At 34.5% G+C, this 25178-nt stretch overlaps 1 protein-coding gene across 1 annotated transcript in view; it reads left to right on the forward strand.

Annotated features, from left to right (window-relative positions):
• The window catches only part of LOC105831444 (peroxidase), a 137737-nt gene that overhangs the window by 85578 nt on the left and 26981 nt on the right, over nucleotides 1-25178 (forward strand). Inside the window, exons 7-8 of the mRNA XM_036292740.1 lie at nucleotides 21613-21810; nucleotides 22413-22560. Of these exons, the coding sequence (XP_036148633.1) occupies nucleotides 21613-21810; nucleotides 22413-22560 (346 nt within the window). The remainder of the gene's footprint in view (nucleotides 1-21612; nucleotides 21811-22412; nucleotides 22561-25178) is intronic.

Raw genomic sequence — 25178 nt, forward strand, 5'->3', positions numbered from 1 at the left:
AATAAATACATGTTTTTGATTATTATGCATTTCTTGGTAACATTCAATTTGCGAGTGTAAATAGTGAACTATTGAAGATTGAGAATTGCAAATTGAAAATTAAAATTTGACTTAATAAATAATTTAAAAAATTAAAAATGACATGTGCGTGTGTAGAGGTTCAATTTTTAAGTTCAGCTAGCCTGTCAATTCGAGCGTCCAACGGTATTTATTACACAATGTAGTATTTACTGCTTGTCAATGTTCTCTTTTCGGATTTTTTGGAAAGTCTACTCACGACACCTACTGTATAATCAATATCGGAGTGCAATATTTGGCTCAAGTATAACAGACTGCCGGTTCTAAACAGGGAAAATTCTCTTCTTTAATTTTTTATAAATTTAGACGTTGATTCCACCATCTTGTTTTTGTTTGATCCATAAGATTTTTTGCAGAGTTATAATCACCCAGGAAAAAATATCCATATCAAAATAGATAAAATTAGATCAGAATTATCAAATTTGACCATATCTACATCAAATCTAATTAGATCTAAGAAGATCTAACTACTGTCTGTTTTTATCTACATTTTTTGAAGGTATTATTTTTTAACACACTTGTGTAGAGTAAAAAATGTTTATTCGAATTAAAATTACAAATATTTAAAATTTTACATAAACTAAAAAAAATATATCTCGAGAAAAAAATAAACATTAATATGATCAGATGTAAATATATGTATATAATTAGATACGAAAAGATCTAGTAATATATGATCATATATAATCAAATCCGAAAATTGGTGCGATATGATCATATATAATCATAAAAATAAATAATTAGATATGAAAATGTCTAATAATATATGTATTTTATGAGATCATATATAATACCTATTATATACATTATAGACACATATTATTAGATCTCTTCGTATCTAATTATATATTTTTACATCTGATCATACTAATATCCATTTTTTCTTGGATAACCCGAAAAAAAATTGGTATAATATGATCATATATATATAAATATAGATAATTAGGTATAAAAAGATAGAATAACATACATCATTTTGTGTGATTATATATAATAATATGAGAATTTTGGCCTACAATAATTTTATTTTTTTATGATGATATTACATTTGTTCAAACTTGTTTCATATATAATCATATGTAGCTGAATATGATTACATAAAAATGTAGCTAAATATGATTACATCAAAATAAAATCATACTAGTTCTTTATTTAAATATTATTATATGTATATTATTATATATTATTATATATGATAGTATATATAATACAATATATATTATCAGATCTTTATCGCGCTATTTTTCAAATCTAGTTGTACATGGCCAATTATATGGTCATATATAATTGCATAAGTCCATTTTTTCTTAGGCAATTACCCAGATAGCACATGGACGTCTATTGAACGTCCACTGAATGTCCGAGCTCGGACATTGGGACGTCCATTGAACATCCAAAAAATTGAATAACCAAACAAGATTCGACGGACCTCCAATGGACGCTCCTAAATGGACCTGAAATGCACCTAAAACAACCTCAAATGGACATATTTTTTAATGTCCTAGTATTCGTAACTATTGCTAAAATAAATGTCTAAAAAATATAAATAAGAAGTTTATATATAAGCAGTAATAAATTTGAAATGCAGAATCAAATATTTATTAAATGAAACAAAATACAACATAATAAATCAATATTTTAAATTATTGTAATTAAGAGATTTATGTATATATAATATAATATAATGTGTATATACATATATTGTCATGCGTTTTCGTTGCGTTCCGCCGTGCGGAATCGCGACGCGGATCAAAAACGGTACAAAAGGGGGAGGGAGGATGGACGTTCCCTCGAATGCCTCCTAATTTATCGCTGAGCGATCTGCGGGACTTACCACAAATGTTGGGCGCCAGACACGCACCTTCGTTGTGTCAAATTTGAACGCAAAAGTAACACCAAGATCCCGCTTCACGCTCGTGCGGAGTATTTAACCGGCCAATATGCCCACTAACCAACGACAGCGACGACTTTTCGGTGCTAACTCCAAGACACTTTCTAATTGGCAAAGCCCTAACTACAATCCCAGAGACCAATCTGATAAATGAACCAACATCACGTCTCTCACGCTGGCTTTCACACTAAGCTGCAGAGACGGCTTGCATTTTTACACGAGGCTGCAGAGGCGGTTTGCTTATATCATCTGTGTCTTCTTGAGATCAGAGGCGACAGGTAAAAACATCTGTCACTAAAATTGTCCTCTTGAGGTCAGAGGCGATCTACGATTTACGGCATCACTCACGCGCTCACGTCGGTCGTCCTCTTGAGGTCAAAGGCGATCGACGCCTAATACAATGCGATCGACGCTAAATACAATAATACACTAATTATAAGTTTACATGCTTCTAGCTTAAGATTAAAATATTCTATCATTATTTTTTCCTTATTTCAACAAAATTATTCTTAGTAACTTTTAATCAATTATCTTTTTTCTGTTGTTTGTGTACTACTTAATTACCTTTAAGTTCTCCAAAAAACTTGTAGTTCTATTGACTCATTCTGCTTCAGCACAATTATACACCATTGCAAAGTAACAAATAAATTGTAAGCATACAGTCCACTTATTATTGTCTCTCGTATCTTCCACTCGCTCGTCGTGTTTGCCATTAATATTATAAAAGAACTTGACACAGATCGATATTATAATTATAATTAAAGTTATATATAAATTATAAACACTGATAAAATTTGAAAATATTACATATATAAATATATGTCTTGGAATATTGTTGGAATATTGTCGGCTATAATCATAACATTTATATACAATTTTAGTTTTTAATATATAATCATACACTTTCTAAAAATATTAAAGTATATATTATAATACATACGAATTACTTAATAATTTCTATATATTTGTAGAAATGATAAAAATTAAGGACACGAACGACCCCAGCAAACACAGAATATTGCAACAACATTGCGGCCATTTTATAATATTGCTGTAATATTGCTACAATGTTATAACATTGCCGCAATGAAGTGAGTCCCAGATGCGCACAGATCGAAACGGACACAAATTCTATAAATTTATCTTAACTCTAACTAGCTCAGCAATCTGATTGGTGGTGTCCGTTTCGATCTGTGCGCATCTAGGACGCTTCCCCGCAATGTTGCTGCTATGTTCTAGGTTTACTGGGACCATTGTATAAGGGTCTGGAAAATCATCATGTGTACTGAGATAGTAATTAAGACTGCTTTAATAATTAAAAATCGACAATATGAATACGGGCCCAAATGAATATGGACGTCCAAATATTGGCCATTAATGGATGTCTGAAATCGGACATACGATGAACGTCTATTCTATGTCTATGGACGTGTGGACGAAAAATGGACACAAAATGAACGTCCATAGAATGTTCTGTGCTGTCTGGGTGTATTATAAGTACGATGTTATAGAGTCATCGAAGTTGTAAAAAGCATAATATAACAAAGGTATTAATAACCCAGCTAACCATTTGCTGCCAAATTGTCAGCAGACTGCTAAAAATTTCTTGCGGAATCAGGCTGCCAAAACCATGGCCTACTGTGTCCTCGAGTGCGTCCTAATTGTAAGCAAAAATTATCATCAAATCCTGATATCAAATTGGGTGCAACATTAGAGCAAATCTGTTACTAGCAGTACAATGACAAGTTCACCCAGCAAATTGAGAACAGATGTTGTAACGTAAACTCACAGCAGATTTGCGCCAAATATGCAGCAGATCTGTATTCATAAATGACGACAGATTGACGATAGATTTGTCGAATTTTTCGTTTTCATAGTTATAATTTTATTTGACAATCGATGTAAGTAATCTTCTAGGAAGATTTATTAATCAGGAGTAGGAACAGATTGAATAATTTATCTCACCCCCTCCTTAGCATGTAATATTTCCTATAGGGAGGCCTTAATTGACCTACCTATTTTCTCTCTTCATATCGCAGATATATCATCTATTCTAGGTGTAATTAATTTTACTAAATTTCTTGGAGTTAAATATCACTCCAAAAAAAATAAAAATACTATCAGTTTTGTATTATAAAAGTATTATGTGGCGGTTCTCCACTGCATCGGACACCGCAGGCGCAGTAAAGTAATTTTTGTTTACCTTGGTCGTGCTGCGAATGGTCTTTATGTAACGAGTTGGCTGCATTTTACTCCCGAGAAAGTAGGCCGCCTATCGATCACGGTGCCGTGATTTTTATTGCCAATTTGACATTTCGACAGATCTGCTGCGTTTCTGGTATCAATCTGTCGCGTACTTTGACGCACAAATGCTGTTGGATTTCTACATGCAATTTGCTGACATTGTTTGCACCTTGGTGTTTGTCAATCTGTCATCAATACTTTCAATAAATCTCCTCGCAGTTCACTATTATTTTGTTATGTATTCTGATGACAGACGTTGCTAAATATTTGCTGAATATCTGCTAACAGTGTTTGCAATGACAAGATATGTTTCTCATTTGCTGCCTTTTTGGCAACAGAATCTATTGCCAACATTTGTCACAGTAGAAATGATTACACAGGCACACACAAAAAAAGTGGTTAGTCCGGCGGACTAGACTAGTCAATCCTTATGTATTTCGACCCGTTGAATCCGAATCTAAGGTCAGAATTGCAAAGTTAGCTCGCATTTTCTAACCTCAAAAAAAATTTTTTTTTAAATATTGGTCCGGTGGGCCAGACTAGTCAATCCTTATGTATTTTAACCCGCTGAATCCGAATCCAAGGTCAGAATTGCAAAGTTAGCTCGCATTTCCTAACCTAAAAAAAATTTTTTTGAGGTTAAGAAAAAATGAGCTAATTCAGCAATTCTGACTTTGGATTTGGATTCAGCGGGTCAAAATACATAAGGATAGACTAGTCTGGTCCGCCGGACCAACATTAAAAAAAAATTTTTTTTTGAGGTTAGGAAAAAATGAGCCAATTCAGCAATTCTGACCTTGGATTTGGATTCAGCGGGTCAAAATACATAAGAATAAACTAGTCTGGTTTGCCGGACCAACATTAAAAAAAAATTTTTTTTTTTAAGGTTAGGAAATGCAAGCTAACTTTGCAATTCTGACCTTAGATTCGGATTCAGCGGGTCAAAATACATAAGGATTGATTAGTCTGGTCCACCGGACCAATATTTAAAAAAAATTTTTTTTGAGGTTAGAAAATGCGAGCTAACTTTGCAATTCTGACTTTAGATTCGGATTCAGCGGGTCGAAATACATAAGGATTGACTAGTCTAGTCCGCCGGACCAACCACTTTTTTTTGTGTGATTGTGTTATCTGGGAAGTTAATATTATAAATGTAGTAAATTTTCAAATAAATTTAATCAAAAATAAAAATTATTATCATTTGAAGTGATAAAAAGATTAAATATTGCAATTATTTAATGTTCTATTTAATGTACTTTTTAAATTTTTTCAGTGAATTTTAACTCTTATGGAGTGGAAAATTACTCAAAAAATTGTAGTGGCAATATTTTTACTCTAAGATATTTAAAAAGTATGAATAATATTGTATTTATGTACGAACCCAATGAACACGTGTTATAGCGGCAATATAACATGGAAGTTACATGTAATGTAACATTGTTATTCTTGTGATATGTAGGTGCTATATAACATGAAAATACCTGTTATGTAACATATGTTATACGCAGGTAATATAACTGTTATACATCGTTTTGGCGTTACAGTCATGTAACAAAAATTATATAATCATAACGTAACACCCTTGTATCAATGTTATTACGGAACGATGCAAAGTGAAATTTAATATATAAATAAATTATAAATTATAAATTATAAATTATTTATAAGATCAATTTAATAATCCGTATATATGCTGAGCTGCGTTCAAAAACATCACTCAATTAAGTGCCTCGATCAATATACAGGGTGTCTGGTATTTTTTTATGGGATGTTTATGAGCAGGTAGAGCGCTTGAAACTGAACAGAAAAGTCCTTACCGTTTTTCCATTTTCGCAATAGGTAACAAGTTAGTGACTTGTAAAATTTTCTGTATTAACCCGGTCTACCGGCAAATGCAAGCGTGCTGAGCGCCCGGCCGCGGCGGCCGCCCCTCCCCAGCGCTTGAACCTTAAGATTGCTAGGCGCGCGGGGGGAGTTGTTACAACAAGCGACAATGGCTACGCACAAGCGACGCGTAACGCTAAATTCTCCCTTTGAGTTATGATAGTTCCTTACGTTTTTTAATGAAAATAAAATGTTCTAACGACAAAAAGTATGTGTGTACGTGTACATACATGTGTACAAAAAATATCAGTTTTAATGCTTAAAGAAGTGATTACTAAATTTATTTTTTTAATAAATAACAATTATTTTTAATAAAAAATATTTTTTTCATGATAGTCTTAAACGTCGTAAACGGTCATTATAAATTTTAAAAGAAGCTGTTATCATATGCTCGAAACAAAATTTATGCTTCTTCAAAAAACAGAAAATTTTATCGATTAAAATGGAAATGACAACCAAATAAAATGTTTGTTTCAACTTTATATTCTTAATTAAAAATTAAATAGGATATTTATATTTTTAATAAAATTAATCCTTGTACATGCATACACGAGCTAAATAATCACTTTGTGACAGGAAAATGATTATGCCTTAGTTCCGTGATTTTATATCACTATTACTATTTACGCTGATTACTATGCACGTACAATAAATAAAAAAATATGATTCTAGTTTAAAAAAAATCAATTATTCACTTTTAATTGTATTTTTTTAAATAATTATTTTATCTTTAATGACTGAAAAGAGATCTGTTGATAATAAACACCACACTTTACATAAAACAAATAATGTTTAACATTTTCGCGTATGTACACACACATACACACACACACACACAAATTACACACAAATTACAAACCAATTCTTGAATTAAGGAATAATCATTTTCCTGTCACAAAGTGATTATTCTTTAGCTCGTGTATGTATGTATCCCCCCCTCCACACACACACACACACACACACACACACACACACACACACACACACACACACACACACACACACACACACACACACACACACACACCACACACACACACACACACACACACACACACACACACACACACACACACACACACACACACACACACACACACATTACAAACTAAAATTTTCTTAAATTAAATAAATATTGTTTATAAGTTTTCAAACATTTAATAAATTCATATATTCGTAAATTTACACGGAGAAAATTTTATAGTAAAATTATGTATGATTTTATTATTTATGATAGTAACCACGAACTGTAAGAAGAAATTTCAGAGAATTATATCATATAAGTAGTGTAAATATTGTCGTAATTTGATGAAAAACATAATAAAAATTTTCATAATTCCTCCTTGGCCCGCGTTTACTATTTACCATAGTAATTTTTACCATAAAGTTTTTTTCGTGTATTATAAATCTATCACAAGGATTAATTTTATTAAAAATATAAATATCCTAGTTATTTAATTTTTAATTAAGAATATAAAGTTGAAACAAACATTTTTTTGCTTGTCATTTCTATTTTAATCGATAAAATTTTCTAATGTTTTTTGAAGAAGCATAAATTTTGTTTCGAGCATATGATAATAGCTTCTTTTAAAATTTATAATGACAGTTTACGATGTTTAAGACTATTATGAAAAAAATATTTTTTATTAAAAATAATCGTCATTTATTAAAAAATAAATTTAGTAATCACTTTTTTAAGCATTAGATCTGATATTTTTTGTACACATGTATGTACACGTACACATACTTTTTGTTGTTAGAAAATTTTATTTTCATTAAAAAAGGTAAGGAACTATCAAATATTCAAAAAGGTAAGAAACTACCAAATAATTCAAAGGGAGAATTTAGCGTTACGCGTCGCTTGTGCGTAGTCATTGTTGCTTGTTGTAACAACTCCCCCCGCGTGCCTAGCAATTTCAAGGTTCAAGCGCTAGGGAGGGGCGGCCGCCGCGGCCGGGCGCTCAGCGCGCTTGCATTTGTCGGTAGGCCGGGCTAATACAGAAAATTTTACAAATCACTAACTTGTTAACTATTGTGAAAATGGAAAAACGGTAAGGACTTTTCTGTTCAGTTTCATGCGCTCTACCTGCTCATAAAAATCCCATAAAAAAATACCAGACACCCTGTATATATTAATATGTATATGTATCATCAATCTCTATATTTAGAATTATCCCAGACAGCACCCAATATCTTTGATAAATATTTATAAATATTTTTTAATATTTATTTTTTAAAACTATTATATAAATATTTTATACATATTTTATATATAGTACATAAAGAAAAAAATCTTTATTCAATATATTATTAAAATATGGACTAAATATTTTATACAATATTTATGGTAAATAAAAAATAAAGATTTGTAAAAGTAATATTTTGTGAATATTTATAGATATTTCATAAATATTTTTATAATATTTCTGATAATCTTTATGAATTGTCAAATCTAAGATCACAAAAATATTTATAAAATATTCAAATAAATATTATAAATATTTTGTTAATATTTTATAAATATTGTGTGCTGTCTGGGATATAATTTAGCTTTATCAAAAGAACAAAACAAAAACATATTTTTATAAGTTATTCTACATGTTATTTCGCATATGTAAAAATCAGTAAAAAACTGTAGATTTAATTATACTTATTTATAAATATTATTTAATTATACGTTTCATGTTTCTGACATCTATTGAACTGATCTACAACAAATATGTACTCATGAGCATCAAGTGTTCATGGATCATCGCGAAGTGCTAGGTTGCGTACGATCTTCGAAGTCAAGTAGTGTCGACGGCGGTTCAGAGTTGGATGGTGACTGCAGAAGTTAGACAATGCCAGATGTGACTATGGTGTGGTGGGGATAAGCTTGTTGAGAAACAATGTAAATTTATTTTTTTTTTACATTATAATTATGTTATTTCAGTATTTTTTTTCACGTCAAAATGACTTGTGTTTGCTACCTGGATTAATAAGATGATTATCTTAAGGGGTTACATACACCCAGAGACGTAAAAAATAGGCCTTTTTCTCGATTTTTTTTTTTCGAAATCTAATGTATGTAATTAATCCTAGTTTTCTTTACTTTAAAATACATTCTTAGAACATGTTTCAGAATAAATTTGAACTGAAAATATTTAAAAATGGCGGAGATATTGTCCTCGTCGCAAGACCTTGTTGAAAAAAGGTGCTTTGCGGTGCCAATTGCAGCTCGTACAGAACTTATCTGAAACAGACTAGCCTAGAAATTTCTTAAACTGAATGATATTATCTAGTCTTTATCGTAGCCGATTTTTAAAATATCGATTTTTGGCAAAATGACGGCCGTTTAAAAAAAAAAGCGATTTTTTAGGATAAAAATCGATCGTTTTTTTAACTTAAAAAAAAGTAAGGGCTCTAAAAAAACCGCTACGATAAAGACTGCCTTTTTTGTGTAGATTAAGCCCTCCAAATTTCAAGTAAATCGGTCCAGCCGTTTTCGAGATATTTTTGGCACGCGTTTTGAAAACATGATTTCGAGAAAAACGCGTTTAAAGTTTGACATTCGGTTAAAATGTAGATAACTTTTTTTCAAACTTACATGGAGTCATTCACTCCAGGGCCATACAGTGAACCCTCCCCAGATGTAGCGGCATCAAAGGCTTCGATTTTAGCTTGCCGGCGTAATATTCTTGCGTAAGCTACCTGCTGCGAAGGATTAGAAGGCACCCATCGCGTCCCAGTGTCGTCGAACGCGCTTGGACCATTTTCACTATATCTCCGACAATTTTCAAGGAATCACTTTGAAACTTGCAGGGGATATTCTCAAGACCTTATACTTTACGAATATGCAAAAAACAAAAAATGCATTTTCTCAAAATTTCTGGATGTATGTAACCCCTTAAATATCAGTTACCGTAACTGTTATGTGACGGTTAGATAACATGTTATATGACATGTTATACTGTTGAGTCGGAAATTGTAACTTACATGTAAGTTACAAGTAACATCAGAGTAATGTAACCTGTTATATTCGGTTGCATTGCTGTTACATTGCTACTATATTACTGTGTTCACTGGGAAATATTGTATATCAATACAATAAGTAATATATGTACATTATAATAAAGTTCAATCAGATGTATTTAGATCTTAATGGAAATGTCACATATTTATTCTGATCTAATTATCTTAACTGATTTATAAAATTAGATCTGTTCAAAATATAATTTGATATATTCTGATATAAAGATTGTTTCTCATGACAGTCCAATTAAATTTAAAATAGATCTGATCGAATTTGCTCTAAATAGTTTAAATCTATTCACATTTAATGTTATCAATCCTAATCGATTTGTAACATTAGATTTACTTTGATATAATTTAATCTTAGATTTACAGTTTTCACTACCATTGATAGCCGTGTTTTTCAGTTTGCTTATTATTAATTCGGAAACCTAATGTTAATTTAAGAACTTCAAAGATCTCAGTAGCTTTTTAAATGCTCATTCGGCTTTTCCGGACTGCTACAATATCTTGCGCCATCTGCTCTTCCGAATATTTGAAAAGACGAGATGATCCCTTCTAAGATTTGTATTTGCGAACCATGCTCGCCTTCTTACAAACAAAAATATTTGATTAAATCGCAATAATACTTAAAAAATAAATTTATACTTTAGAAATTGTGAAATCTTTCGAAGATAATTCTAAATACAATTTATCAACTTAAATATCAAAAGGAGAAGACAATGTTCGGCGAAGGTTTTTTGCACGATCATTGAAAGAATAAACCAAATTCAATAATTTACCTGTTATAAATTATACTTATTATGTATATTTCTTCAAAATTATACAAAATAAATTTTGTTAAAGATTATTATTACAGTTATACAACGTATAACAGGCTTAGCCCCATACTGCTTGGTTAGCCCCATTTTATGGTATGTTCGTTCACTTTACATTTCACAGTCTACACCGTTAATTAATTTTTTTATATTTAATTACGTTGTTTATTACTTTACTTGAATACGAATTGTGATGCTAGGCCCATAAGGGGCCTTGTGAGAATAATTTCAAAGCAGAACCGGTAATATTTTAAAATATTTCTATCTATATAGTTCAATGTCTTTATTCGAAATAAAAACAGAATCGTTGCACTAATATTCAGAAATTATACATCATGTGCGTAACGACACCGCACGGTCTTGAATTCCTGATAATACAGGAATGTACTCAACAAAAACATTTCGTGATTTTCAAATCACGATTTATCCGATTTTTAATATGTATAATGCGACGGTCTGCGATATTTTATTCTAGGATCTAGTGAGATCTAGTGAGAATACCCAATAAACACAGTAATATAGCAGCAGTGTAACAGTAATGTAACCGAATATAACAGGTTACGTTACTCTGAAATTACACGTAACTTACATGTAAGTTACAATTTCCGACTCAGCAATACAACATGTTATAATTATATGTTATCTAACCGTTACATAACAGTTACAAAGAAAAATAAAATAAAATAAAAATTTTATTTTTTAAAAATTATTTTTATCAATAGCACATACGAAATTTAGGATAAATTTTTATTAATTAATTAAATTTAAATTATGTAATTTTTTATTTTATTCTTATTTGCCGCTGCTAGGTTTGAACCCGGGACCTTAGAATGACGAACCTTGTACTCTACCTGCTACGCCAATTTGACTCATCGATATGGGTACTTGTTATTGTCTACATATACTTATATGTTATAAACTGACGCAACTATATTATTTTTTATAAAAGCAATTAAATTTTGCAAAACATTAAAAATATATAGCATTAATTTATTTACTTATTAATTTCATTGTTAAATTTATCTTTTTCCATAACCTTAATAATTTGATGGAAATTGCGATCTATTTAGCACTAATCTTTGAAGCGTTCAAATGATTAATTACAGGGTTAACTATATAGATCGTAATTCTAAGAAAAAATTGAATAGTATACATTTATTATTCTCTTTTTGTTCAGCACATGATGAATTTCGATTTTGTGCATTTTTTGTGCGCAGTAATTGTAGACAAACCGTTATTTTTGAAAACATTATCTTTATAATAATTTTTTTTATTATCAAATAGATCTATCATTCAGGATGTTATAATGTTGTCTGATTTCTGAGTCAACTACGACGCATCGTTCCGTAATAACATTGATATGAACGTGTTATGTTACGATTATACAATTTTTGTTGAATAACTGTAACGCCAAAACGATGTATAACAGCTATATCACTTGCGTATAACAAATATTACGTAACAGGTTATTTCCATGTCATATAGCACCTACATATCACAAGAATAACAATGTTAAATTACTTGTAACTTCCATGTTATATTGCCGCTATAAAATGTGTTCACTGGGTATCACCACATGCAAGCGATAAATGCTAATCCCTAAGATATGTAATTTTGTATACTTAAATTTTGGTTTCGTTAGAATATTTATCACATTTACTGAAAATAACAACTTGTAAATTTAACATTGAACATGTTTACACCGTACGTTTAGTCCGCGACCTATACACTATATTTGACCCAAACACGATAGGTCACAACGATGTAAACACTCGCGAACTTGTTTAGGTCAGATCACTTTTTCACGATCACTGACCTATTTTAGGCCACACAACGTAACGCGTGTAAACGGTGGTGTACTATAAAGCGGGTAAGTGTACCAGCAAATGCTAATAGATGGGTCTGCTTTATAGCATATACATATAAACTATTTACCTACATTATGTTATGAGTGACACACTCATAACGATAAGGTGTCAGTAACACGATGACGTAAGTCGGTCAGCTGCAGTCAGCATCGAGCGCATCGCGCGAGGTTTCACGCAATCCGCTCGACAATTAGCGCAATGCTCCTTAGACAGCACTTGCTGTCTAAGCAATAATTTGGAATACTGACCGATTTACGCCCTCACGCAATCCTCCCCTTCTTTCGATCCAACTACCGAATTATCGGATATATAAACCGGCGAAAGAAGGTGAGGATCGGGTCAATTCGAAGTAGACAAACTAAGACTACACACGACACTCTGCTTTGCGGGGTCGTGTATCGCCGAGATAACTTGTTGTAAACACACAACCACGACGCTTTGCCTTGCGGGGTCGTGGACACGAGCTAATAGACGCGACACTCTGCCTTGCGGGGTCGCGATCTACCCATTGTAACTGAATACAAGAATAAAAGTGTTCAAGACAAATAACGGTGTATGTGACGAAATACCTTCCTCGCGAGATCTCTGGCAGCGATCCCAAAATCGTACTCACAACGAGGGGTACAACAGTGGTGGCAGCGGTGGGATTTGCACTGCCAAAAGGAAGATCCAGGAGGAACCAAGCGTCACCGAGCAATCAGCTGTACAGGCCAGGAAGCCAACCACGCCGGAGCGTACATAGCGCGTCAGCGATAAGAGTGAAACTCGAGACGACGCCGAGACCTACCGCGACAAGGCTCAGCTGATCGCCGCACCATGCAGCTCATCGTACTTATGTAAGTCCGACAAACATTAAATTGTAACGCGAAACAAGCGTAGGACGACATAAAATTGTAACACGATTAGAGCAAAATATCGGTTGACTCCCGGTAACTACAATTACCGTAAAAGAAATAGCTAGGATAGCTGCTGTAATTCAAAGGCATACGAATGCAAACGCACTAGCGCAACGCGACATACACGATATTACAAAATAAACCGTAACGCGAACTCAGCACGCACGCTTATAACTAAACGTAAATGTCCACCGAGCAAAACATGGACAATATGGACACACGTTCACCAACGGGGACAGACGTAGCGGGACGGTCGACACGCTCTCCGCCACATGCGTCACCCCGCGTAATCCGGGAAGAACCCGAAGAAGAAGCACAAGAGCTTCAAGACTCACACGAGCAAAGTGGAAATACACCGGCAACGCCACAAATAAATAGGCGACCGATATACCCCATGGAGAACATGCTCCATGAGCTATTAATTGAAATTCGCGAACTTCGTTCTCAACTTGGAAATCGAAACGAAGTCCATTCTCCGCCGAGGAAAATGGCCAGGAATACGCGACGCCTTACTAGCCACACGCTAGATCCTTCACATGGGCAATCGCTCAGAGATTTGCGGCACCAGCACGGATCTCACATCCAATATTCAAGCTTAAAAGAAGCACAAAATATAATCCCCGAGATTAATAAGACTTCGAGGGATTGGACAACTCAACATTATGAAACAATCGCAAAAGCAAGCGCAGAAGGAAAGGTCAAGTGACCTAATCCACGAACCAATGGACACAAGAAAGAGGTCCAAACTGAATCTCAGCAGAATAATTATAAACCGACTCCCCAATGCGAAAAGTGTGGGAAAACTGGCCACAATGAACGAGAATGTCGAAACAGTCGACATGCCAAACAGTTTAAATTACCGAGACCGAAAGGACGCTCTCGCGTAAATACATTAAACGCATACTGCGATTACTGCAAAAAATCCGGACATGCTCGGAACAAATGCTGGAAATTACACGGGCACCCTAAAAAAGAAGGTGACCCTTGGCCCAAAGAAAGAGCCAAAGACGATAAAAAGGCTGAAGCTAAAAATAGCAAAAATAAGAATAAAGAAATTAAAAAGTCAAAATGCTCGGAATCAGCGAGCAGCAACAGCGATGAGAGCTCGAGGGTTGACTTGAGTTCGGCGCACACAGCCGCAGCGTATCAAGTCACGCATGTAAAGCGAGACGCACACAAAGACAGCGGACTTGACTTAGTCACGCTTCCAATACGAGAGACCAAATCAGGAAAAATCGACGCGTTATTCGATTCCGGAGCCACACTCTCGTTGATAAAAGTAAAAAATTTAAAAGGCGAAATCAAAATACGCCATGAAAGAATAGCCCTCGTCGGGATAACAGGCCACAAGGTCTACACCGTAGGAAAAATACAGGCGACAATAGAGCTAGGCAAGCATAAGATAAAACATCCGATGTATGTAGTAAAGGATGATTTTCCGCTAGAATACGATGGCATCCTAGGATTAGATTTCCTACGAAAGCAACAAGTAACGTGCGATTATAATCAGAAAAAGTTAACGATAAGAGACGTTACTCTGAAATTTAAATCATATCAACAAACCATGTTAAAACCTCGCAGCGAAACAATTGTAAGGGCCGTGACTAATCGAAACACAACTGGAGTCGTACGGGCCCAGGAACCAGCTCCAGGAGTTTACATTGGCAGATGCCTTGTAAAACCAAAAAATTTTTCATGTCCGATCAGTGTAATCAATACCACTGATAAGACAATACGGATCAACACACCGGTCGTTACTGTAGAGGATTTAAGCGAGAAAAATCCTCACGAGGTTTACACCGTGGTCGCTGAACCGAAAAACAAATCTCACCTCCCTCGGAAGGAGCGGATTTGACAATTGTTACGGATGCAACACCTCAACTCAGAGGAACGGCAGGCCCTCCTGCGCTTATGCGAAGATTATCAAGACGTCTTCCATCTGAGCGGAGAACCCCTGTCTTGCACGGCCGCCGTGCAACACGAGATCCACACGCGCGCTGACACGGCACCTGTAAACGTACGGCCGTATCGCCTCCCCACCAAGCACAAGGAGGAAGTAAATAATCAAATGAAGCAGATGCTCACGGACGGAATAATCAGAGCAAGTACAAGTCAGTGGAATGCACCCTTATTAGTGGTTCCCAAAAAAGCTGACTCAAGCGGAAAACCGCGACTACGGATAGTCATCGACTTCCGAAAATTAAACGATCTAACGATCGGCGACTCGTTTCCATTGCCCAATATCGAAGAAATTTTGGACCAACTAGGAAACGCCAAGTATTTTACTACGCTAGATTTAGCGTCAGGGTATCACCAAATACCCATGGCAGAACGCGATAAGCAAAAGACAGCGTTCTCCACCCCATATGGACATTACGAATTTAATCGAATGCCATTTGGTTTAAAAAATGCACCTGCAACATTCCAGAGGCTGATGAACTCAGTACTCACGGGAATGCAAGGGCTAAAATGCCTTGTATACTTAGACGATATAGTTATCTATGGCTCAAGTCTGGAAGACCATAATAAACGTCTAAAGGAAGTACTACAGCGCTTACGAAAAGCCAATTTAAAACTGCAGCCGGACAAATGTGAGTTCCTGCGGAAAGAAGTAAATTACCTGGGACACATAATCTCAGAAGAGGGAATCTCCCCTGATCCCGTCAAATTACAGGCGATAAAAGATTTCCCAGCACCTCAGAAGGTGAAAGACGTGCAATCTTTCATAGGCCTCGCCGGATATTACCGAAAGTTCATCAACGAATTTTCGAGGATAGCTAAGCCGCTAACTAAGCTGACAAAGAAGTCAGAAAAATTTGTATGGTCCACGGAGCAACAGATTGCTTTCGACATACTAAAAGAGAAGCTAATGACCGCACCGGTACTTCAGTATCCTGATTTCTCAAAAGAATTCAACGTAACAACGGATGCCTCCGACTACGCAGTAGGAGCCGTACTATCGCAAGGACAGATAGGCAAAGACCGCCCCATAGCATATGCGAGTCGAGTGCTAAACCGTGCAGAACAAAACTATAGCACAACAGAAAAAGAATTACTGGCTATAGTATGGGCCGTCAAGCATTTCAGACCGTACATATACGGCACTAGGTTTCAAATTATCACTGACCACAAGCCCCTTGTATGGCTATTCAGTGTGAACGACCCTGAATCGAGATTAATCCGGTGGCGTTTAAAATTGGAAGAATACAATTACGAAATCGTACATAAGGCCGGACGCGCGAACGCAAACGCCGATGCGTTGAGCCGCAACGTGAAACCAGAGGTTCACATTACGGAGACGGCTGATAAAATGCTCGCGTTAGACAAAGACGGAGAGCACAGCCAAATACACACGAGAAACGAAGAAAACGAAACTAATGAGACCGTGCAAAGCTACACGGAAGAAGAAAAGCGGCAAATATTACACGAATACCATGATGCACCCACCGGAGGGCATCAAGGGGTCGAAAGAACCCTAAAAAGGATACGGTTAAAATATAACTGGCCCGGAATAACGGCAGACGTAGAAAAGCATATTAAAAAATGCGAACTCTGCCAAAAAAACAAACTATCTAAAAGAAATAAGATACCGTTAGTAATTACGGATACCCCCAGCCGACCATTCGAAAAATGCGCTCTGGACATCGTAGGACCACTGACAGAGACAGCAAATGGAAATAAGTACCTGCTAACGTTCCAAGATCACCTGACAAAATTCAGCAAGGCGATGCCGATTCCAAATCAAGAGGCAAACACGGTAAGCAAGGAGTTTGTAACAAAGATTGTCCTAGAATACGGTACACCTGAATGTATCCTGACAGACCAAGGAACAAATTTTACAAGCGAAATCTTCAAAAACCCGTGTAAGCTACTGAAGATAGACAAGATTCAAACCACTGCCTACCACCCTGAGAGCAACGGCACCCTTGAGAGATCGCACCGAACATTAGCGGAATATCTGCGACATTTTATAAATAAAGAGCAGACGGACTGGGACGAATGGATCCCGTATGCAATGCATACGTATAATACTACCCCCCACACGGCGACTGGATTCACTCCGTTCGAGCTAGTTTTCGGAAAACAAGCCGAACTACCGACAGCCCTGAGCAGACCCCCGAATCTTACGTATAACTACGAAGATTACGCACGGGAACTGCGGGAAAAAATAAGGGCAACAAACCAGATCGCGAGGGAGAAAATTAAAGAAGAAAAGCAAAAGGCCAAGAAATATTATGATAAAACTACTAAAGAAATAAAATACAAGATAGGAGATAAAGTACTCCTGTATGATGAGGCTCTCCGCCGCGGGAGATCCAAAAAACTAGACGCAAAATGGACGGGACCCTACGTAATCACTGAAAAACACTCAGACGCAAATTATACAATAAAAAAGGGCAGGACGTCGACACGCGTACACGCAAATAGATTGAAACCGTTCATAGAAGCATAAGAATGAAAGAAAATAAAAATAAGTAAGGAAAGACTCACCAGTACGTAGAGAAATCGCCAAGAAAGGGCCCAAATAAAAACACTATTCACTAATTAAAACTACACTAAACACTATAAAAGTATATATGGAAAAAGTGCTAGTCGACTTTCTCAATATCCGGTTTCCCTCCTTCCTGGGGCAAGGCACCGTCCAAACTAATAACCAATCCAAAAATCTCTTCGTGACCCCACTCAAGGTCACTGATAAAATCGGCTAGAGAAGCCGAAGCGTCCACCTCGGATAGTTGCTCAGGCAAAGAAGACGCCTCCTCATCCGAAGATCGTGGCACCAAAACTACAGTCTCAGCACTATGAATAGAGTCTGAATCAGACTCAGCATCCGCGGGAAGCACCGTCGACAAATCCATAGCTGTCAAAACAGCAAAATCGTCGTCAACTACAAAAAACTCATCGAAGAAATCATCTTCGTCATCACTCTCAATGTCACTAACGGGAGGAGAAAAAAAAAATACGTCCGGATTCTCCTCTTCACAGTCACGAACGGTAGACGCGTCAGACAAAGGCTTTCGGAAACACATGACGCGAAACACAACGTAAAGACCGTAAAGACGACAAGAACTGACGGACGCGGACTGAAGAAAGTCGCATCAACGGCGATAGAATTAAATGTGATAATGAAATAAAAACCCGCATAAAATTACACTATCGTTGCAGGGGACTCCTCACGTGGAGCTGCACGAGAGTAGCGGAAACAAAAAACGCCATACCATGCAAAATTGAAAAATTTGCACACGAGCCAGGAATGTACTTTGAGAAGATCGGAAAACTACAATTAATAGAATCTACATGAAAATGCTGCAAAACAATCAAAGGATAAATAACCACGTCATAAAAAATCAATTAAAGATAATAAACGGCACAATAGGGCACTTGAAATCCCTCGAGCAAACACTAAATTACAACGAAAATCTGCTGGCCAAAATTGCAAACCAAATCCGCCAAAAGCAAGCTGACACCCTACTACGAGAAGAAATCAATGAATACCTAACACTCATCAATGCAATAATAATGGATCTAACCAACGACATGGAGGACATCATCGAATACCTCACACATACACGGGATGCAACCATTATGACGCACCTACTGCCTGTCGATCAAATAATCCAGGAATTGGATGAAGCCACCCTACAGCTGGCAAAAGAAAAGCATTTCCCTTTCAAGGTGGAACTTGGAAACTGGCGAACCATCGTAAAATACGTAAAAACAAGCGCATATTTCAACAGTCCCTTCGTATATACAATCCTGAAATTTCCAATGATTACTCAACCAGAGTACGATATCGTCAACGTGATACCACTACCTGTACACGAGCATGGCAACGTATTCACAATAGCGAAAATTACACACCCAACATTGGGAATTGACAAAGCTAATCGCCACTACCTCGTGTTAAAAGAACACGAACTAAGCACATGTGTACAAGAACGTGATACCTACACGTGCGACCAAGGTCAGCCTATCTACCATGTGCAAGAAAATGCACCTTGCGAAGTGCAAACTTACATAGAAATAACTGATAAAAAATGCGAAACCCGACACCTTGTAACAAACGAAACCATCTGGATAGCTCTAACAGAGCCAAGGGCTTGGATATTTTCGACGGCAAAAGAGCAGGAGATAACAATAACCTGCACGGATCAACAAGAAGAAAAGCATACCCTCAATCGATCGGGCAAAATAACAGTGAATGCTGGATGTTCCCTGACCTCAAGATTCGTCATATTACGAGCACCAGAACAAGAGATAACACACCAGATCGTAGCCCACGTGCCCGGCTACAATCTCTCGCGACTCCGCGAAGAGGATAAAAGAAGACTAAAACCAGTGTCGGTACCGCAGTTACAAAAAGTTATAAAAGACTCTAACGAACTAACGGCACTCAGCCAAAGTTTGGACGAAATAACGTCTCAAACGAACAATATTAACTTTATAGAGACAATTGCATATCCAATGGGATCAGCAATACTAATAAGCATAGTAATCATTAGTATTGTAATTATTATTGTAATAGTTAATAAGCGTAGAAAAACTAAATTCATAAGCAATCCGATATACGAGGGCCCGATACAGCCTTAAGCTAGCAGCGAAAATTCAGTCCCCTCATTTTCTTTTTATCAGGGGGGAGGGATGTTATGAGTGACACACTCATAACGATAAGGTGTCAGTAACACGATGACGTAAGTCGGTCAGCTGCAGTCAACATCAAGCGCATCGCGCGAGATTTCACGCAATCCGCTCGACAATTAGCGCAATGCTCCTTAGACAGCACTTGCTGTCTAAGCAATAATTTGGAATACTGACCGATTTACGCCCTCACGCAATCCTCCCCTTCTTTCGATCCAACTACCGAATTATCGGATACATAAACCGGCGAAAGAAGGTGAGGATCGGGTCAATTCGAAGTAGACAAACTAAGACTACACACGACACTCTGCTTTGCGGGGTCGTGTATCGCCGAGATAACTTGTTGTAAACACACAACCACGACGCTCTGCCTTGCGGGATCGTGGACACGAGCTAATAGACGCGACACTCTGCCTTGCGGGGTCGCGATCTACCCATTGTAACTGAATACAAGAATAAAAGTGTTCAAGACAAATAACGGTGTATGTGACGAAATACCTTCCTCGCGAGATCTCTGGCAGCGATCCCAAAATCGTACTCACAACGAGGGGTACAACAATTAGAACCTACATTAAACGTATGTATAGGTCTATACGGTGTAAACAATTTGTTACTAGCCTACCTTAGGTCGCGGTATAGGTCAGGGCATAGGTTAGGTCGTGCTGTGTAAACTAGGCCATTGTAAATATATGATTTTAAAATATTATTTATTGATATTGTTATAAATGTGCAATTACGAATATAGAAGTTTAATTTATAATAACATGATGCTCTAGCAACTTAGTCTAGCTTATTATTAGCTTTTGACAAACTGTATTAATTTTCAAATAACTGTAACTGTAATTTATATTATTTTAATTAAATTAATTTAATTGGTTGATAAAAATTTTCCATTTGCAATCATGTATTTTCAATATGTAGTTTAATATTGCCCATTTGCTATAACAATGACACAAATAAAAAGTTGTAATTTTTTAAATTGTTTGCAAGAGAAAAGAAAATTCTGATGAAAGTTATGACTGAATACATTGAATGGAAAGTTATTAATACTTTTATTACATCCACAGATAGATTATTACGTCAAAATTGCACTAAAAAAATAATATTATTAAATTTTGATAGTTTACAATATACAAACTGAAAAATTTTGTTTTTAAAATATGTCGTTATTGTAGGAGACATATAATATATAAGCTTAATACATATTATTTTTAAAAGAAAAAAAATTTTTTATTTTTTTATATGCATATAATTCAATTGTTGATAAGAAATATTTCTTTTAGGTGATACGCGAGCTAATCAAAATCCGCAATTGGCGATTTTACAAATCATACTGCTCAGAGAACACAATCGCATTGCTGATTATTTGACACATTTGAATTCCCATTGGTCCGACGAAATGACATTCCAAGAAACGCGCCGGATTGTGATTGCTGAGCATCAAAACATAGCGTACTACAAATGGCTGCCAATCTTTTTAGGTTTGAATATATCGATTCTCTCGGTTTCAATATGTTTTATATTTTTATTATGAATTTAAATAACTCTCTTAATACCCGTGTAAGTTTTGTTTGTTTTAAAAGCAAAACTAACTCCGATTTGGAAATATCAACTATACTAAACGTTCATAAGTTCGAGAAACACTTGCAATTTTGTGACAAATACGAAAAGTTAAATTAAAGCTATTGAAAAAAGTTTGAAAAAATTTTACGCTTGAGAATGTTTTGTAATCAAAACCATTATATCAATAATTCTATTTTCTATGTCTTTTTTCTGTAAACGTTTTGTTTCCGAAGTAAAAACAGCTTTTGTAAAGTTTTAATAATGTAGTCGCGCTTCCACGCGACTATACCTACATTATTATTTATCCCGACGCCCAAGACATAATTATCCATAGCTATAAGTATATTACTGCAAATTAATGCTAATACACTAATTAGTTTAGAAAGTACTACTTTTTCTCACCGAGATACTTTTTCAGATGCGAGAAAATTGTAAAAATTGTAAATTTATGTACAGTAGTATACATACTTCAATCTTTTGACGACATCAATAATAATATTAGTATATTTATATATTATAGGTATAAGACAAGTCTATGAAAACAAAATTATTTATACTACTCAGGATTACGTGAACGATTACGATAAAACGGTCAACGGTAACGTGCTAAATGAACATTCAAATGCAGCTTTTAGACATTTCCATTCAAATATTGTTGGCTTAATAAAGTAAGTATTTAGAAATTGCACCTATCAGAAAAACAATTCTTTTTTTACAATTCTATTTCTTGGAAACATAATTTTTATACTACTTTGAAAAAATAATACTCAAAGAGCTTTAAAGATTTTTTAAAGAAAATCTGAGTGTATGTATTTTAATATGCTCTTGAGGAGCACATACACTTGATGCTCTTTGTTCTACTATAAATTTTTCATTCATAAATATCTTGAAAATGTAAAATTGTTCAAGTTGTTAATATTTTAAATATTCTGTTATATTTATAAAAATATGCATCTATATTTAATCGCTAATATATTGGAAAGATACATTTTACTTATTGCTAATTTTTTGTAAAAATAATATATAAATGCCTTTAGCATTTTTAGCTCAATATTTTCTTATAACTTGCATATAATTAAATTCAAATGTTATATATTTCTTCTATATACATATTAAAATAACAACTTTTGCTGGACTATGCTAAAATAGAACATTTGTAACTTTATTAACACCTACTCAGTTATTACTATTTTACTTATAAAAAAAAACAGTACAAACAGTACACACAATTTTTGTGTACATATTACTTGAAGGTGAACTATGTTATTTTTTGTAATAAAAATAATATTAAATCCATAATAACAAATTTATTTTACTAGCATTAATTTAGTCTTAATTCCTTCTTAAACAGTTTATTATTTTCTGCGCAATGGTTACATGATTCATTATTTAAATAAAATCAATGTAGAAATAAAATATTTAGCAAATTATCACAATTATAACTTTTTTTCTCTAAATTGAAAGAAGGATGTTACTGTTATTAATAATATAATTTCTGTATCATCTGATTTAATGTCTGACTGATATCAAAAGTATGTTTCTCGCGCGCACTTCTACTTACAAGAGAACCTCGCGAACTCGAAAATTCTGATTTTAATGAAACTTGGCATAAATGTAAAGGGGTTAAATACATGAATTTAAAAATTTTTTGTAGCTGCCCAAAAACGGTTTAAAGGAGTGAAACCACCCTTCAAAGATTGAGACATTTTTCGTTTTCTCGATATATCTCGTAAACTAAACAAAATATTAAAAAATGTTTTATACAAAAGTTTTACAATAAAAGTTCTATCTAACTACAGTAATTAAATTAAAAAAAAAATTTTTTTAACAAATTTTTTTAATTAAAAAAATTTTATTTTTTAAAATTTTATTAATGTAGTTAAATAGAGATATTGTTATTATAAAACTTTTGTATAAAACATTTTTTGATATCTCCAACACTTTTCGAGATATATCGGAAAAACAAAAATCTGCTCTACACTATGCACTAAAAAAAGCTTGAGAGAATGTGATAGCACCGCGACGGAGAGCGTTAAAAAATATTATAAAGAAATTTTTAATTAAAGTTTATTTATGATATTGAATATAATATGAGATACTAAAAATATAATAAAATAAAATAATATTTTGTATAATATAATAATATATGTAATAATGTAATATAATAATGTCGCACGTGAATGCATGCTGATGTGAGTGAGAGAAAAAGAATAAATAATATTAATATAATATAGTAATTTAATAATATAATCTAATTTAAAATATTTATATCCAGACTTCTTGGTCCGGATCCATTAGCGGTGACATGTCACAGAGTCGACGCAGATCGACGACATCTGCCAATCCAAATCGGCCATATGATTTGTCAATTAAGGCATTATTTCGCTCTCTGTCGATCTTGCGAAAGTATCGCGTCCAAAATCTTTTTCTTATATTGATAAATCCATGTATGTGGATGTTATCGAGATATATCCATGTCTAGATACAAAATTAACATATTTTAGTATGGCATTATACATTGAGCAACAATATACTTTGATTCAGAGTAATAAAAATGCAAATTATATTATACAAAATATTATTTTATATTATTTTATTTTATTATATTTCTAATATCTCATATTATATTTAATATTGTAGCCCCGCACACACGCTCACGCTTGCACAGCACACGCTCACGTACTCCCGAACACTCGCCCGCGCACGAAATAAGGCAACTCGTTTCGTTTAAGAAAGCGGTTTATTAAAAGCACAAGAAAACGATAACTCTCGGCTTGACAGCTCAAAACCAAGAACCAAAAACAAAAACAAACAAACAACTTCAAAACGAAATGACATCCGTCAGCTGACGAGGAAAATCGATATATTGATTTTTCTGAATAAAGCTCGCGTTCACACACGCGAGCTCGCACGCAACACTATAATAAACCTTAATAAAAAATTTCTTTAAAATATTTTTTAACGCTCTCCGTCGCAGTGCTATCGCATTCTCTCATACTTTTTTCAATGCCATAGCGTAGAGCAGATTTTTGCTTTTTCCGATATATCTCGAAAAGTATTGGAGATATCAAAAAATGTTTTATACAAGAGTTTTATGGTAACAATATCTCTATCTAACTACATTAATAAAATTAAAAAAAAAAATTTTTTAATTAAAAAAAATTGTTTAAAAAATTGTTTTTTAATTTAATTATTGTAGTTAGATAGAAGTACTTTTATTGTAAAACTTTTGTATAAAACATTTTTTAATATTTTGTTTAGTTTACAAGGTATATCGAGAAAACGA

Source organism: Monomorium pharaonis, chromosome 10 (genome assembly GCF_013373865.1).
Source record: "Monomorium pharaonis isolate MP-MQ-018 chromosome 10, ASM1337386v2, whole genome shotgun sequence".
In the NCBI taxonomy this organism is placed as follows: Eukaryota; Metazoa; Arthropoda; class Insecta; order Hymenoptera; family Formicidae; genus Monomorium; species Monomorium pharaonis.